Source organism: Limanda limanda, chromosome 4 (genome assembly GCF_963576545.1).
Source record: "Limanda limanda chromosome 4, fLimLim1.1, whole genome shotgun sequence".
Taxonomy (NCBI): Eukaryota; Metazoa; Chordata; class Actinopteri; order Pleuronectiformes; family Pleuronectidae; genus Limanda; species Limanda limanda.
Window position 1 is genome coordinate 6,297,205 of NC_083639.1, and position 16,645 is coordinate 6,313,849.

The following is a 16,645-nucleotide window of genomic DNA, read 5'->3' on the forward strand; positions in this document are numbered from 1 at the left end:
CACCGAACCCCCCCCCCCCCAACCCCTATGCAGGCAGCTGTTTGTCTGGTCCAAGTAGAAGCTTAGCTCAGACCCTGGTCCACGCTCCACTACATCCCAATAGCCGACGTTTCACCGCAGCCACACACCACATTTGTTTTGGAAAACTCGATTGAGGGATTCAGACGGGGGCGACTCGACCTCAGATAAAGATTTCTTGTTGGTTTTTCAGTTGTACGATTTGTCGTCGCCTGTTGAATCCCGTTTTCTTTCCAGCGAGCGCTCAACACTAAACTTTTAGGTCAACAAAAAAAAAAGTTTCTCACAGAGGCATTGACCGTGTGGGAAAAGAAGCACATTCAAATTGAGATCTCTGCTGGACTGAGATCCCTTGTAGGCCTTTACGAGTTTATATGTATGTTTGTGTGTACAAAAAAAAAGAGGCAGCCCCTGAAAAGCAGCGAGTATGTTGCTGTGTAAGTCCCCTTGAAAGTGTCCCTCTATAAGACCTGTTTAAAAGGGACGCCCTCCCTTTGTGTCCACTGTTCTCCGTGGCGTATGGAGGGGCTTTTGTCCCCCCTCTTTCATGTGTCCTCACAATGGCCCGGGCCGTTTGAAACACAACAGTAGATGAACTGCTCTGACAGTGTATTAAACTCTGATGAATTGCCTGTGCGAGGCATAGATCAATGTCCTTCAACCCTCGGCACACAGTGAAGCCCGGGCCTTGTCTCGGGCTAAATGGAACAGGTTGCTGGCTCCTTTCAAAACAGCCTGATTATATTTGTGTTTTGTTGGGAGCAGAAGCCTTTTTAAAATGTGTAAATCTTTGCGGTTCAAAAGACGACGACGCCCCCCGCCCCCCCCTCCTGTCTTTCAGGGAGTTGACATTGTGTGTCTGCGCTTTAGTGCTGCTCATTTTGGGAGCGTTTTGGCCATTTGCTGGCTCAGGACTCAAGAGTCTCAACTCTGAGGTTAAAACACTTTCTGGAAAGTGAATTTTTAAAGCTTTCAAAACAACCATGTTTGAAACCGCACGGTGTAGCAACACGGCCAGATAATGTCGCCCTTTGTCTCCGGAGGTGCGATGGCCTCTCGCAAAGCATCTAATAGTTTGAGGTGTGGGATGTGGAGGCTGCTCACCTACGTCTGACCTTTGAGTGACTTCTTCCCTCTGAAGGAGGCTTAGGGCAGCGTGTTTACACAGATCACAGCTTCAGCCACTTAAGAACAACAGGGACAGACCACTGAGCCTCTGTGGCAGCTCTCAGGCACCACTGGCACTCGCACTAACCGGCAGATTGATCACAGGTGGCAGGAGCAGGCCCACTCTGCACAGGGTCTGCGTGCTGGCTGCACTTAGTGTACGCAAGATGAAATAAAGGTGTTTGTGAATTGAACAATTTTGAACTTTGTTTTGAAATCCTGACGTTGGAGAGGCGGTGGACTAGTGGCAGAAACTTGGACTATGGGCAGAAAAGGTCTCTGGTTTGTCTCTGGTTCGACTCCACGGAGAAACAACAAAAAGACGAACCTGGATTGATCTGTCCAAAAATCCAAGAGGATTCTCCCTACACTGTCTAGTGCCCCTGAGCAAGGCACCTTACTCCCCCAACATCTGCTTCCCGGGCGCCGTACAAATTTCCCTACAATTGCATGTTTGCTTGTGCATGTCTGTGCATGTGTTTGGGACAAATAAATGTATCTTAATCTTAATTTCTCCTGTGTAGGTGTGGTTCAGCAACAGGCGAGCTCGGTGGCGCAAACAGGCCGGGGCCAACCAGCTCGCGGCCTTCAACCACCTGCTTCCCGGAGGGTTCCCACCCACAGGCATGCCCACTCTACCCACGTACCAGCTGCAGGACTCCGGCTACCCCGGCACGCTATCGCAGGGTAAGACCACAACTCCTCCACCCAGGGCACAAAACCCCTTCCGTTTTGAAACTCAGGAAACAGCAGGATCTGAGGTTAATCTAATTTTGGCACAGATTACATTAGTGCTATTTATTTGGGGTATGCCATCCATATTTTATGTTCATGGTAACATCATTATGAACCATGTGCTGCATATAAGAACCATGCAGCAAGTAGTTATCTTTACAGTCACAGCTTTGTCACAGTGTGACGAAAACAAGCCTTCACTTCTTCCCTTGTGAGACGCAGGTCATTTTTTGCAACACTTTTAATGTTCAGCCTTGTGGTTATTGGCTGAAGAATTTGTAGGAAGGACATTTAATCGTATGACCTTCTGAACTGGTGGTTCATGTTGTTGCTTCAGTCGCAGAATTTCCATTTCCGACTTGTTCTGACTTATTTTGTGTTGTGTTTCTGGTCAGAGGGCGGCACGTTGCACAGACCCCAGCCCCTGCCTCCGTCCTCCATGCACCAGGGAGGTCTGGGTTCTGACGGCAGCTCTTACGGCCTGACGTCCAACCGCCACAGCTTCTCCAGCTACTCTGATACCTTCATGAGCCCCTCGGCGTCCAGCAACCACATGAACTCTGTCGGCAACGGCCTCTCCCCACAGGTCAGTCCAATAGGCTTTACCTCCATACATCACGGCTATACCTTCCCCTATAGGTAGCGCTAACATCCCTCCATCCTCCTCCTCCTCCTCCTCCTCCTCCTCCCACTGCTCAGACTAATTGCATTTGACTGAAATTAAAATTCAGAAACAGCTTGTTCAGCAAAATAACTGCCAGTGTGGGCTTTTATGTTCGCCTTCCAAAGCCCTGGATTTACTCTAGCTATTCTAAATTGCTACATTTGTAAAACAATTGGATTAACATCAACAAATTAAAATTCATCTAGATAGTAGCACAAGTGCTCAAGCTGCTCCAAACAGCGGTTTCCCGACTTTCCTGGGACGTCTTAAATCCTGCGCGGCGCAGTGAGAACACATGCAGATGAAATAATTAGCTAAAGCTTATAAATGTAGACCCCATAATCTTCTGCATATAATTGTCTGCAGCGGCGCCATATGTGTGATTTCCTTCTTGTAAAGCTGCATGAGTTCTCCATGCCGCTCAATGCACAGAGTGACGGAGGTGTCGTGATCTCCACATGAGGTTTTTGTCGACCTGCTGTTCGCTTGCCGCGCACTTCCTCGTCTTCCTAGGTTAAGTCCTAATTTGAATCTGCACAAGGCCCTAAACTATTTCCCCTCTCCTGTCATGGAAGCCATCATCTCTGTTCCCTCAGCGGCAGCTTCCTTTGCATCCTTCTGCTGGATGTTAAACCCTTTGTTAATGCGTCCATTAATGAGCATTTAAATTCAGCTCCTATGCTCAGGGTGGAGCTTTAAGTAGCGAAGAATAAAAAAAAGTAATTTGTGTTGACGCACATCATGTGTACAGAGTGAATTACACACAATTACCCATCAATACTGGCCGGTCTTGCCCACCCTCACCGACAAGATGTGGTTAACAAGCAGAAAATAAGATTGAAATGGTGTGTAAAGAGTTGAAAATGAATTTCAATGCTGCATTTGTCCACAATTACCCCGTCGTTCACACGTGTTTTATTGGGAGTTTTTTTTTTTTTCTTCTTCTTCAAATATTTCTCAAAGCAGATTGGAAACATTCTTGGTATTACCCGCTTTCTTCTGAGAAAAAAAGAATTAAGGATTTTGTGACAAAAAAGAGATTTTCTCTCCTGCCGGAGCGACGGAGGATAACATGGAGGCTCACAGCGTGTTTGATTGTTAATCGTGGCACAGGGGCTTTAACTGCTAATGCTCTCACTGCACAACCTGCACAAAAACACCAGGAACATGGAGTCATTTTTTTTTTTTTCATTAATGGCTCTCTCTAATACTGGCATGGGGCGCACTGTCGCTTTCTCTCCCTCTCTGCACAGGCATTCAAGAATGTGTTGGGATATTGAACATTTCCTGTCATAGCGAGGATTAGAACCGGAGCCTTTGGGCAACTGTACAGCTTGGATTTCCAGTATTCAATTACCCTATCAAGTGGGTTTGACGGAAGTCTATAGAAACCCACCTGAAATGCAGTTTATCTGTATTTGTTTTTTTAAACTCATATATTTATTATGAAGGTGAAATTGTGGATTTTATATCATATTTTAAGAGGGCTGATATATGAGTGTGATGCGGATGTTTTCATGTGTCACACCGGGTTTGCACAGAATTGAAATGTACTGAATGCATGCAGAATGCTGTGTGGCATTCCTATCAGTCTCTCAGCATGGAGATGAATGTTCCCACTGACAGCAGAATCAGAGTTCACTCCACGGTGCAGCGTCCCGCTGGGCCGGTCACCCCCCCCCACCCACCTCCCAGGCCCCAGCCCCCTCTTTCTCTCTCCCCGTCACTTCACAAACATGTAGCTCTCCACAAACACACAAAACTCACTCAACAACACAACATTCAATTTCCCGCGTTCAGAACTTGTGTTGTCTTTCTTTTTAATTTCGCTCGGTTTCAGCTTATAGGACAAACTGTCGATCACACATCTGACTACTCGCCGTGTATTTTTCATGATTTACAGCATGTTTTTTTACTCGCCTGCCTTTCCTGCGCTGTAATGGGAAAAAGGGTTGAACAGAAACACGCTCTCCATCGAGATGGAAATGAGAATTTTGATATTGTAAGTTGCAGACGGCATCTGCTTGCTGGAGATATGCTTGTGCATTTTGTATGTGTGGAGCTATTTTCTTCAAGTGTCTGGCATTGATGGCCTCGCCGTACAGAGATTGACAAAAATTCTCTGATTCCCCGGTAAATGGGCCGGCGGTGGCGAGGTGCCAAGTCTGTAATGGAATCCTGCAGCGTTCAGCGGCCTCGACAGGAGCTCGCGTCCATCCCAATCCCATAACCTATCCCGACAGCACACATTTTCCCATTACAGGCGGCGGAGAAGCTATCCACTCTCCAAACTGGTTACTGTCATTGTGGGATATACAGCATGTTGGGCTGGTTGAGGGAGGCGGCGTATTAGAGGTGGTGAGAGTGAAGCTGTGCATGGCTGGGCAAAAGGTATGAAAACCAGAAGTGTGTTTTGTTGTTGGTCTTGTTTCATTTAGCGACACAGCGGGTGTTGGAAAGGAGGAAAGGCAAGGGCATGGAGGACAAGCATCCAGGTATTTTTCAGCCATGAGCACCTGGAGATTTAAGCTTATTTCTGCCTTTTTATTATGGTCCTTCTCATCTCTAATATTTCATTTGAAATGAGTCTCTGTGTCGACCTCCTTCGAAGCCGCTACGATGCTTCAAATCTGAACTTTGCATAGTCCAGACTAGAAAAGAAATAAGCAATATTTGCTTCGGACAGACAGCAGAGCTTTAACTGAAGAGGTCACACTTAGAAAGACATTTGTGTCCAAAGAATATTGTATATTTTCCACAAAACCGGACCAAAAGAGCCTGTTAGATACTTCTCCAGCGATTCCTAGAAGCCGTGTTCATTGGCATTTCATTTGCAGGGAGACATTTGGCCTGCATTCCTCTTTACTGCATGACAGGGACACCTGCTGGGAGAGGAAAGAAAATAATTGAAGTGCACTGGAGGGCTAAAGCCATGCAAGAGGAGCTCGGTGGCAGAGCTTGGGTTTCATTCCTCAGAGAAATGGCTGGAAATAATGGCTGGGAAAATAGGGGCCAAAAAGCATTTCTCTTACATTGTAGAAGTGGGAAATGCGTGTTCCCACAGTTGGAAGCCGGTGACCTGCGTAGGTCGGTGTGGTGGGTGGAGATTTTATTGCTGTTTTGACGAGGGAAGTTTGCAAAAGTTTTGTGAGGACGTTTTTTTTTCTGTTTTGCAGTTTTTATGAAAGTGTTGTGTGTTTTGGAATGACAAGGATGTGCGTGTGTGTGTATCTGAGGAGGGCCTTTGGGCTGTGTGAGTGGGCCGGGCCTGCACACATTCACACACACACACATACGCACACAAGCGCACACGCACACACTCACACACGTACACGGGATCAGAGGCAGAGCGGCTCTCCACCCTGCCTGCCTTTGATCTGTGTCCCCGGGCCTGCCTGCCCGCACCGCACCACGCACGCTGACACCACGCTCACCAGCGACTCCCCACAACTGTCTGAGAGAGATAAGCCAGGGGAGACTCCAAACTGTGCTGCTGCTCTTCCATTAGCTAGTGCAGACGCTTCTTTTAAAAGCGGGATGAATTATTTTTAAGAAGCAAGCTCTGCCGTTGCCAAAAAAAAAAAAAAAAAAAAATGGAGAGAGGGGAAAATGTACGGAACAATCTGGAGCTCTGGCTTCATTCCGCCTCCCTCCCTGACTTCTAACAAGACATTCTGCACCTGAATACCAATGAGAGGGGGAGATTCATGTAGTCCCCCACATTATTAAAACTTGGGCATTAAGCCTCTCGCCGGGCACTGTGTCAGCTGGCAGGCTCCACTGACAACAAATCAAAGGGGATGAGCACATAGCCTGCATTCACAGCTCAGCCACTCGCAGTGCAAGAGGGGGAATACATACTGGTTAATTAGAACTCCCATTAAAACAAATACTGTTTCAATTTGGCAAGTATAAAAAAAGATGTAAGAGGCTTTCAGGAAAAAAGAGTCCTGCTGTCGGCAGCTGCCAAGAAAATCCAGGGACTGTAAATCATATCCACTGGCGATACTGTTTCTGAACAGATTATTAGTGTTTGCTGTTGTTTTGCAACACTCTTGAACTCTGAGGAAAAGATTCTGCATCTGTGACACAAGGAATCCACGTGTGCACGCACCGCTGCTGCGTTGGCCTTCACCTCTACTGTATACCATAATGCGTCTTGGTTTGTTTTCCACTGAGTCGCGTCTGCCGCTTTTATGACGTGAGATAAAACTAACAAACCAGCACTGTTTTTTATCATAAACTCAAAGCGTTGACAGAACCAAAGAGCGCCACTTGTGGAGCACGCCGCGGTTGCAGATGCTTCTTTACATGCAGAGACAGTTCGTCAGTTTCCTACTCGTTTTTTTTGTATTCCTGTGCCATTTGTTGCTCGCTGCATCTTTCAGGTCTCGGCAGAACCCAAGTGAAGCCGTTTTCCTCACTCTTCCAAAATATCTTTGGTCTGAGCTTTGTGTATTCATCGTCTATTTTTCACCTTCCAACCTTCCTTTCCTCCGTTTGGCTTTTTGTCATCCCGTGATGCCTTGCCAATAGTGCTTTGCTCTCTCTCAATCTCTCTCTCTCTTTCACTCTCTCTCTCTCTCGCTCGCTCTCTCTCTCCCCACCTTCCTCCCTTGCTCCAACTCTCTCCCCTGGAGAGGCGGCTCTTCTCCCATACGCCCAGATGAAAGGCTACGGCGGACAATAAAAATGCTATTTAAATGCAAGGGTGTTTGTGTGCGGGTGAGAGATATTTCCTCCTGAAAGTGAGCTGCTGCATCCTGATAAATAGTAAATATAAGGGAATGTGATTTACATTTATCTTGCAGAGGCAGCCAATATGAATTTCAGTAAATCCTAGAAGATGGGGATTTAAGGAGGAAAATGACTGAGACTGATTCACATGCTGTGTCCCACGCAGTCGCAATGCCTATAAGGTGGATCGTGGCGCTGCCTTTATTAAAGTATAGGCACAGACATCGATCCTATCTGGAATACCTATTACACACAGAGCCTCATACATACACACATTTTGAAGGTGACTTGCACCGGATAGAAATAATAAGAATAAGAATAATATTAATAATAATAATGTCTTCTACTTGGAGTAGGAGGCTGCAGGGCAGGTGAGGTGTCTGGGCTGCATACGCTGGGTGACCTGTCTCTGCAGGGTGAGGGGTCAGGGGTCACCGGGTTATGGGACGGCTGGGGGAAGACAGAGCGCCGGCTCGCTGTGAACCTGCCCAGCTATAGCCGGAGGTTTGGGATGTTGTCGAGCTGCATGTGGTTCCCGTTAGTTCCAGATGCCACTCTGACAGGTGCATAGCCGTGATTAATACTCTCTCTGACTCCTTCTCTCACCCACATTTTCTCATTTCTGTCCCTCCTCTCCCGTTCTGTCTCATCCTGCATGTCCTGCTCTGATCCTCTCCGGCCTATGCCCTCTCTCGCTCATGACCCGCGAGCAAAGTTTGTCCAAAACTTGTAGTTTTCTTTGCCTTCGTTAAAAAAAGGGGCTAGAGATAAGAGCATCCACAAACAGCACGCTTCATTTCACCTGTCTCTTTTCTTCCTCCTTGCAATAAGATGAGCCTATGGGAGGTGGTCGGGTCCTCAGCTGCTCGCCCCTCTCAGTCTCCAGCTGAGAGCTATTTCACTATGTATTTACATGTAATTATGGCTATGAGGTGCAGATATTAACACTGTCAAGAACAATTTGACCTGACATTTTTCACTAGACCCGGCCCCTGCTGTTTTCAGCAAACAACCCCCTCCTCCTCCTCCTCCTCTTCCTTCTCCTCCTCCTGCCGCTTTTTTCTCCTTCACTCCCTCGATCCGCCTCGCTTTTCCTTCTGGGGCTGCTACCTCAGTTGCACACACACACACACACACACACACACACACACACACACACACACACACGCACAGGCCCTGCCTCGCTGAAACCACTCTCCTGGAATCAGAAAATCTGCCGTTTAATTTAGGAGAGGCGTCAGGGCAAGGTGCGAAGAGTCGAAGGCTGTGCATGTGTGCGGGTGTGCGTGTGTGTGTGTGTGTCTGCGAGAGCGTGCACTCTGAAGGGGCCTCTCTTGTTCCCAGTGGCTGAATCCATCCCATAGTTACTCAAGCATATCACTAGCAGAGAATAGAGGATTGCTCCCCACACGTTCTCCAATTGCAGTCCAATAGACGGCATATTAACCTCTGGTTAGTGCAGGGCCAAGTTTATAGCTCATACTGTGGGATGTTTAGGAGCGAGGGGGGGGGGCCCTTCCTTCCAGCTCCAGCAGCTGTGCTTTCTTCAACACGTAACGCCAGCGTGAGCTACAAAGTGGGCTGAAAAGGAATCCGGCTTAATGGAAATTTGCAAAGAGACACACAGAAGATGTGTAGATGAACCTAAAATTAGACATGACTGCGATTGCGTTGTGTGACTTGAGAGCTCGGTGGCGCTCGGTGGCGCTCGGTGGCGCTCGGTGGCGCTCGGTGGCGCTCGGTGGCGCCCGGTGGCGCTCGGTGGCGCTCGGTGGCGCTCGGTGGCGCCCGGGCTTTGGAGACGCAGGCGCACAGCGGCTAACGCGTGGTGAGGAGTGACAGCTTGTTCCAGTGCCCGCTAATCGTCCTCATCTGTGCCTGACTTGTCAATGCCCAGATTCTGTCAGTGCCAATCAGCCACTTAATTGAACACAATTAGCGCCCCGCCCCAACCCCCCCCATACACACCATATTCTTCAAAGGCCAATTTCTCCCCCCCCTCTCCCAACGCCTGCCGCTAGCCCGCCGCCCTTCCTCCCATTCCTCCCTTCATTCTGCCTCTGTCTCTTCATCCTAAAAGGCGCACTGTGGAAGACACTTTTCAGTTTTTATTAATGTGCCGCGGCCAATTAACGCAGTGGCGTGCAGGCCAGAGCCGTCATCTGCTGCCTGCCACCGCCCCGGCTGTCGGCCACGGCCCCTCGCCACCCCTCGCGCCACCTCCACCGTGACCAAAACGCTCTAATTCAATTTATACAATCACTGTTATTTTTAAATAGTCATTTTGTCTGCTCAGATGAGGGGCCTTGCTGCCCGCTGGGCCGGCCCTCTCATGTGAGGGATGGGGGAAGGGTGGGACGAGGAGTCGACCGGCTTGAGTGTGTGTGTGTGTGTGTGGGTTTGTGTGTGTGTGGGTGGGTGGGTGGGTGGGTGGTGGGGTCCTTGATATTTTCATTTCTTTATTCCTTCATTTTGTGTTTTGTTTCTGGTTATTAGATATTTGATTCTGGTTTTCTGAAAAGGGGGATTTGAGGCAATGAAATATTTTTAGTTTACAAATTCTCCAAGAAAATATCCACATTAGCTCCACAGTCGCATATTTTACGGGTCTTAGTATTTGTGGCTCTTCTCACCGGGTGTGTGTGACTCTTGGGGTCGCAGATTTAAACACTATTCTTTTTCCTGTAATCACACCCTGAGGACTGGTCTTCAAATATTGATCTGATATTCAGTGTCATCACTGTGGATCTTTAATCACTCACTCTGCTGGGCCGAGTATCAGCCGGGCAGATCTGCTAAGGTGCAAGATGCTATTCTGCAGCGCTCAGATAACTTACAGACATTTGGAGTGCTCATTTTTTCCCCCGTCTGCCCCGGTGACCTCTGCCTAACTTAAAGGTACATCTCGGGGGCATTTTGATTTGGGCAGAACGGGGGAGCTATCGGTGACAGAGGAACTAATCCAGTCTTGCGCAGATTAAGAGTATTTGTGGAGTGGGGTGTGTTGGCGCTGGCGCCGGGGATGGAACAGAAGGGTTCTCCTATCAGCTCTCCAGGCAGGCGAGCCCTCAGGCCAGTGCAGTCCTGCAGGAGTCTTTGTACTTCCCAAAGCCTCCACTTCTCCATCTCACTCACTCTCTATCACTTTCTCTTCTCTCCTCTGCCCCCCCTCGCCCTCTTTCTATAGGCTCTCATATTTTTCGCCGCTCCATTTCCTCCACTTTCATTTGTGTATTTGTGTTGTTTTTGTCCGACACAAAAGACCATGCGCCCAGTTGTTATCGCCACATTCTTGACAAACAGTTGCGGTATGAATTTTGAGACATAGACATAGACACACGCAGAATACAATCATTAATTGTTCCAGTGACGACACAAACTTAATATTCTGGCACGTCTGCATTTTCTTTCTTCACTAACTTCTCTCCCTTTCTTTTTGTTTGTGTTTTTTTCTTGTCTCACTCGCAGTGTTTCTGTCTCCGTCACATTGTTTTATTCTGGAAAGAAATCCAACAACTCGTCAAACATTAGCACAGACAAAAAAAAAAAATTTAATTTGACTGTTGACGAAATTAGGGAGGTATGAAAGAGCCCCTTTTTGTGTCTCAAATGTACTATTTATTTATCTGAAAGGATGCACATTGTATCAATTTACACTTCCCCATTCACTTCGCCACAGGCTGGAGGCTCAGAAGTTGTGAGAATTAATTACTTTTTTATTATTATTTATAAAGTAATCTATCTGTCGAGAGGCAGTGGGGGAATAGAGGAGGAGAGGGTGAGGGGAGGGTGTGTGTGTGTGTGTGTGGGAGAGAGAGAGAGAGGGAGAGAGAGAGGCAGGGAACGCCCTGGAGCATTGTCCTTTAAACTGGGTCCTGGCTCACATTATCTCCCAAACCAGCACTCACACAACGCTGAACAACAAACGAACTCTGGGCTGCTGAGGACGCTGTATGCAAGGATAGAGAGAGAGAGAGAGAGAGAAAGAGAGAGATGGGGGAGAGAGGAGGGGGAGGGAGGGAAGTAGTGAGAGACAAGGAAAGGAAGAAGTCGCAAGAGTATGTTTGGAGAAATATTGTGAATAAAGGTTTTTTTTCTTCCTTTTGAATTTTAAACTCCACAAGTCCTTTGTTAAATCACCTGGTTTCATACAGAGATGATGTCATCAAGCTGAGTGCCACAGATTCAGTGAAACAACATCAACAATAACCGATCATCTCATCTTAATTTTTATAAACTTAGACAAAAACCTAACAAAAAGCTTTTTATCCCTCTGCGAGAGCAAATATGCTGAGTAGGAGTTTGAGGGGGATTTTGAATCGACGACACAGGGAACATTATACTTTACGCCAGACTTATCTATAAAGTTTTGTTTTACATACAGTGACAGAAATATGTGACGGTATGCAGCTGCTAATGTTTTTTTTATGACCTTATGTGACTAAGTATCATTTAACACTTGGATGTGAACTTAAAGATCTTTATGGGGACATCAAAGTAGCAACTATAGAATGGAACTCGGTGGAGTTCATGAAACCAGATTTAACTTCACCAGATCGGGATTTTAATTTGGATCTGCACCAGAGTTCACACACTCATAAATATCACTGATACTCATAAAGTCACTTAAACATTACAGATTTTTTTCCCATCAACTCCGGGAAGTATAATTTGAGGTATCAATGAAAATAATGATAATCCGTCCAGTAGTTTTTGCATTATCTTGTTTACATACAAACAAACTGACCAATAAACATACAGGGGTGAAAACAGATCTTTCTTGGCCATGGATAACATACGAGATGTGGATAGAGAACTTGTCTTGAGTGGTGTTTAAAGGCTGAAGTGAAGTGACTCTAACTCGGAGTCCGACCTGTCACCTGACAGATTTTTATTTTGCTGGATGAGCAAAAAATACAGACTAATGAAAACCCCATAACTCGAGAGGAGCTTGTACCTTTTTCTCCTCCAGTAAAACTTATAATCAGGATGGTCCTCTTCTTTGTGAGGAGGACGTGTGAAGGGTAACTTCATCCTCGCAGATGATAAAAACTTGACAGACTCTAAAGAGGCCCATCCGTCCTAATTGGCTAAAATAGCAAAACTGCAACATTGTGGATGATAAGGAGTCATTTTCTTTTGAAGAACTTTCATGAGCATGAATTATAATAATCGAGCCGTTTGTTGGCTCTTCTATTTCACAAGGAAGCGATGTAATCAAGCTCCAATTAAACCAATGACCAAAATGGACTCATGCCCTCCGGCTGTCGCTCTCAGGATACATAAAGAGCGCCCCCCCCCATCTTCACTCTCAGCCATCACATATACTACTCCTCGTCTTCCTCCAAGTGTGCAGCTCGGCTCCATATGGGAGGGAGCATCACATGTGTCCGGCATGAAGAGGGCCATGAATCTCCCTCTTATGGATACATGTCACATGCTCTGTCTGCAGATGTGGAGGGGACGATGGGGGTTTTCCATACTGATAGAATTAACATGTGGAAATGACTAACCAGCCGTTGTGTTTCTGGTGTGCTCCGAGTGCTGCGGATTTCCTGGGAGGCCTTTTTTCTAAAGATATGATTAATTTGCAGAATATGGTTAATTTTCCCTCTGTGGGATATTCCTGGCTCCGTGCATCCTTTGTGGACTGTTTGGCTTGCGTTTGCCTATATGGTTGTGTTGTAAGTGTGTGTGTGCGTGCAAACATATGTCTGCATGTGTATCACCCCTGTGTAACCACCTCCATGATGGGCTAATTGGTTTAGCAGCCAAAGGGCCAAAGGCCAGTGCAGCATAGCGAAACTCAACATGAACCTGATGTTGAAAGGAAGGCTTCCCTGCAATAGGAGGGAAGCATGTGTGGGACAATTCCCTTCTTACCACCCCCTCTCTCTCTCTCTCTCTCTCACACACACACACACACACACACACTCGCTCGTTCGCCACTCTCTCTTTTTCACTTAAAGAAACTCGCAGCATAAGAAAACAAAATTCTTCACAGTGTTCTGGGCCTCTTCAGACCGGAGTAGCACCAGAGGTAATCTCTTCCATTTTAACATATTTTGAGACCTTCTTCTGACGAATGTCACATGCTATTACAGTAATCTAGAATATTGAATTGGAAAGCTTTTATGCACTATGAATAATATACACACTGTAATATTGCAGCGAGCCCCAACCTGCAGTATCAGCGGGCCCCTCAGTAATGTTTGTGCAGCCTACTTTGTGTGGGGATCTGAGGGGATCATTTACCAGTTCCAACTCCATTACTATTCATGAGATGGGTAGGCTAGGGGCGAGGGATTAGGGACTCCCTTGGTGCTTGTTGTGCTGTAGGCTCGGGCTCAGGCCTCAGGCTCCGGGACAGGGGCTGTCTGGCACGGATGGTGGGTCTATTATCACCCTGGGACCCTTCTGTCCCACAGCAGAACACTTACTGCCACCGCCAACTAATGGAAACAGCCTCTCTTGTTCCCTTTCTCCCTTTTTTCAACCTCATCACCCTCCATGTATCCTTTCCTCTGCTCTCGAAGTTTTTCCCCTTTCCCTAGTTCCAACTTGAAATGCTGTATTTCTATCGGCGTCTGTACCGCGAAGTGCTAGGATGGCACTATATTTTTCCAGGAAAAAAAAAGTACTTTCCCTCAACTCTGTCAATGCTTTGATCCTCAATTTTCCAAATGTATAACATCCTCTGTCCCCCCCCCCCTCTTACCCCCCCAGGTGATGAGTATCCTGAGCAACCCCAGCGTCTCCCAGTCCCAGCACGACTTTTCCATTTCCCCCCTGCACGGCAGCCTGGACGGCTCCATCCCCATCTCGGCCAGCTGCAGCCAGCGCTCCGACACCATCAAGAGTGTGGACAGCCTGGCCTCCTCCCAGTCATACTGCCCCCCCACCTACAGTGCCACCAGCTACAGCGTGGACCCCGTCACTGCAGGCTACCAGTACAGCCAGTATGGCCAGAGTAAGTAAAACCTCAGCATGTGCATTTCAAACTGGGAGACTCGTCTGTGTGGGTGAGAAGAACCAGAGCAGGTCATTTGTTTCTGCAGCCTCCTTTTTGACTAAATTTTAAAAAGCCTCTGAAGCGATGCCCAGGCAAGAGGACCTCCTGACCTTTGCACCCTGGTTGGTGGAGGCAGACACGTGCTCTTGATAAAGACCCCCCCCTCTCTCATCCCACCACCTCCATCCTCCCAGAGAGCTGCCTTAGTCACACCCCACTCCACTTGGATGGGAAAGAGGAGAGGGCCACTTCAAAGAACGGCACACCCTCAGGGGCCACAGTGTCCTCTTGTCCACCTCTCTCTTTCCTTCTCTCTCGTCTCCATCACACACACACAGACACACACACACACACACACAGACACACACACACACACACACTCGCACGTACCCTCAGGGCAGGAAAGAGTTTGCTTTATTAGATTAGCATAATTGACTGATGCTGTCACAGCCATTCATGAGAGGTAAAATGAAGCACACTTCCCCAGCAAGTCAGCAGGCCAACATTTGTTTGTATTTATGTGAAGGTTCGAGTGCAGATCTGTTTGCATTGTGCATCTGCTGCTTTCCCCCCTTTTTTTTTTCTTTTTATAAATCTCCCCGGCCTGTGCTGCGGATGCACGTGAGCGCGCGCCAATCCGTCACGTTTCTGTGTGTGTGTGTGTGTGTGTGTGCACCAGTGTTTTTTGTCAGCAGCACGAAACTGATGGCAGTGCGGATGTGAGCTGATGTGAGGTTAATTAAGATGGTGATTGAGCACAGTGGATGGGTAATGAATGGAGGAGAGAGGAGAGAGCTGCTGTCGGGCGGAGGGAAATGATCGGCCATGAGGAGTGTGGAGGGCATGAAATCAGAGATGCCAAGTGTAATGAAGACTGGCACATAGAACACACACAGGGAGCCGAGTGAGTGACAGCACGCAGACTTCACCAGGATGCACATGCTCGGTGCCAGCGGCGTGCCAACCTCAGACAAGGGACCGGGGAGGAGCTTTTTTTTTATCTTTCACTCTCTCTCTGGGAATTGTTTCTCTTCATTTGACTCACCCGTCTCTGCCACAACTTATTTCAGCCTTGATTACAGGAATTAAATGGGAGAGAATAGGACGTGTGTCTCAGGATTCTACCACCTGTCTGACGTGTGTGTTTTCTTGTCTTTGTGTTTTTTCCTGTGTAGCTGCTGTCGACTACCTAGCCAAGAACGTGAGCTTGTCCACCCAGAGGAGGATGAAGCTGGGAGACCACTCTGCCGTGCTGGGACTCCTGCAGGTGGAGACGGGACAGGCCTACTGAGATCCCTCGGGACGCAGCCCCGGACCTCTCTCCTCCACCCTCTGCCACCCTCCTCCATGCTCCATCAAGTCTGGACTCCCAACTCCAGCTCACCTCCTCTGCAGCTCGATCTGCAGAACCCCCGGGCCATGACATCAGCGCACAGACACAAGCAGCCATGCAGTGTTATCAGTGAAAAGTTACGCTTGGGGGTGTGAGAAGGATCATCCGCGAGAGAGATGGACGTAAACTTTTCACACCATCGTCAACCACCAGGCGGCTCGGCACCTGCTCTCCTCAAATCTGCTGGCACCCCTGCCCGCTCCGGGTTCTCACACCCCTTCCCCCCCGAACCCTGTTTTGTTTGGCGGTGGCCAGACAGGACCCCAGACGACCCAAGAAGGGTCGGCCGCCTTGGGCCGGTTTCCCCTTTGTCATGGCTGCAGTCCAACACACATTTCGAGCCATCAACAACATGTACTCTGACCTAGCTGTTCATAGTAGTTAACAAAGCCAATATCACTTCAGTGACTCTTATTCTCGTTCCTTTTTGATATTGTTAAGATTCTTGTTGCTGTTATATGATTATGGTTAATGTGATTTACGTTGTTCTTTGATTCCACTCGTATCTCTTTTCTCTGTTAGATGTCGGTGTGTAAAAAACACAGTTGGATGTCTGAGACCATTTGGGAGTTGCGTGTCTGTTGCGTGTGCATGTTTGCGTGTCGGCACAGTCACACCAGAGAGGATGATTGTTTTCCAAGCTGCTGCTCCTCTGCCTGCTCCCTGAGCTCTAACGCTCATGAGCGATTTGACCTTCCGACTTTCATATTCGTCTTGACATTCCTAAAGAACTTGGCCACTCTGTGGGAAGTCTGGCTGGATGGATTCTGCAGGGAATTCAAGCGGCGTTTTGTCGGCCAATAGCTTTCCCCTTCTAACCTCCATCCCATCCTTAGCCATGGTCCGTGGGGAGGCGAGCATTGTTTGCAAAAACAGGATTGGGGAAATTAATGTATTTTGTTTAGAAATTTGGACCTTG

The 16,645-nt window shown here is 47.8% G+C and overlaps 1 protein-coding gene across 3 annotated transcripts in view; it reads left to right on the forward strand.

The window, feature by feature from the left end:
• The window catches only part of pax7a (paired box 7a), a 43,632-nt gene extending 28,008 nt beyond the window's left edge, over window positions 1-15,624 (forward strand). For all 3 annotated transcript variants that reach the window (XM_061069671.1, XM_061069672.1, XM_061069673.1), the window contains exons 6-9: window positions 1,710-1,872; window positions 2,316-2,506; window positions 14,048-14,291; window positions 15,509-15,624. In XM_061069671.1, coding sequence (XP_060925654.1) covers window positions 1,710-1,872; window positions 2,316-2,506; window positions 14,048-14,291; window positions 15,509-15,624 — 714 coding nt within the window. The remainder of the gene's footprint in view (window positions 1-1,709; window positions 1,873-2,315; window positions 2,507-14,047; window positions 14,292-15,508) is intronic.
• Window positions 15,625-16,645: the final 1,021 nt, after the last annotated feature.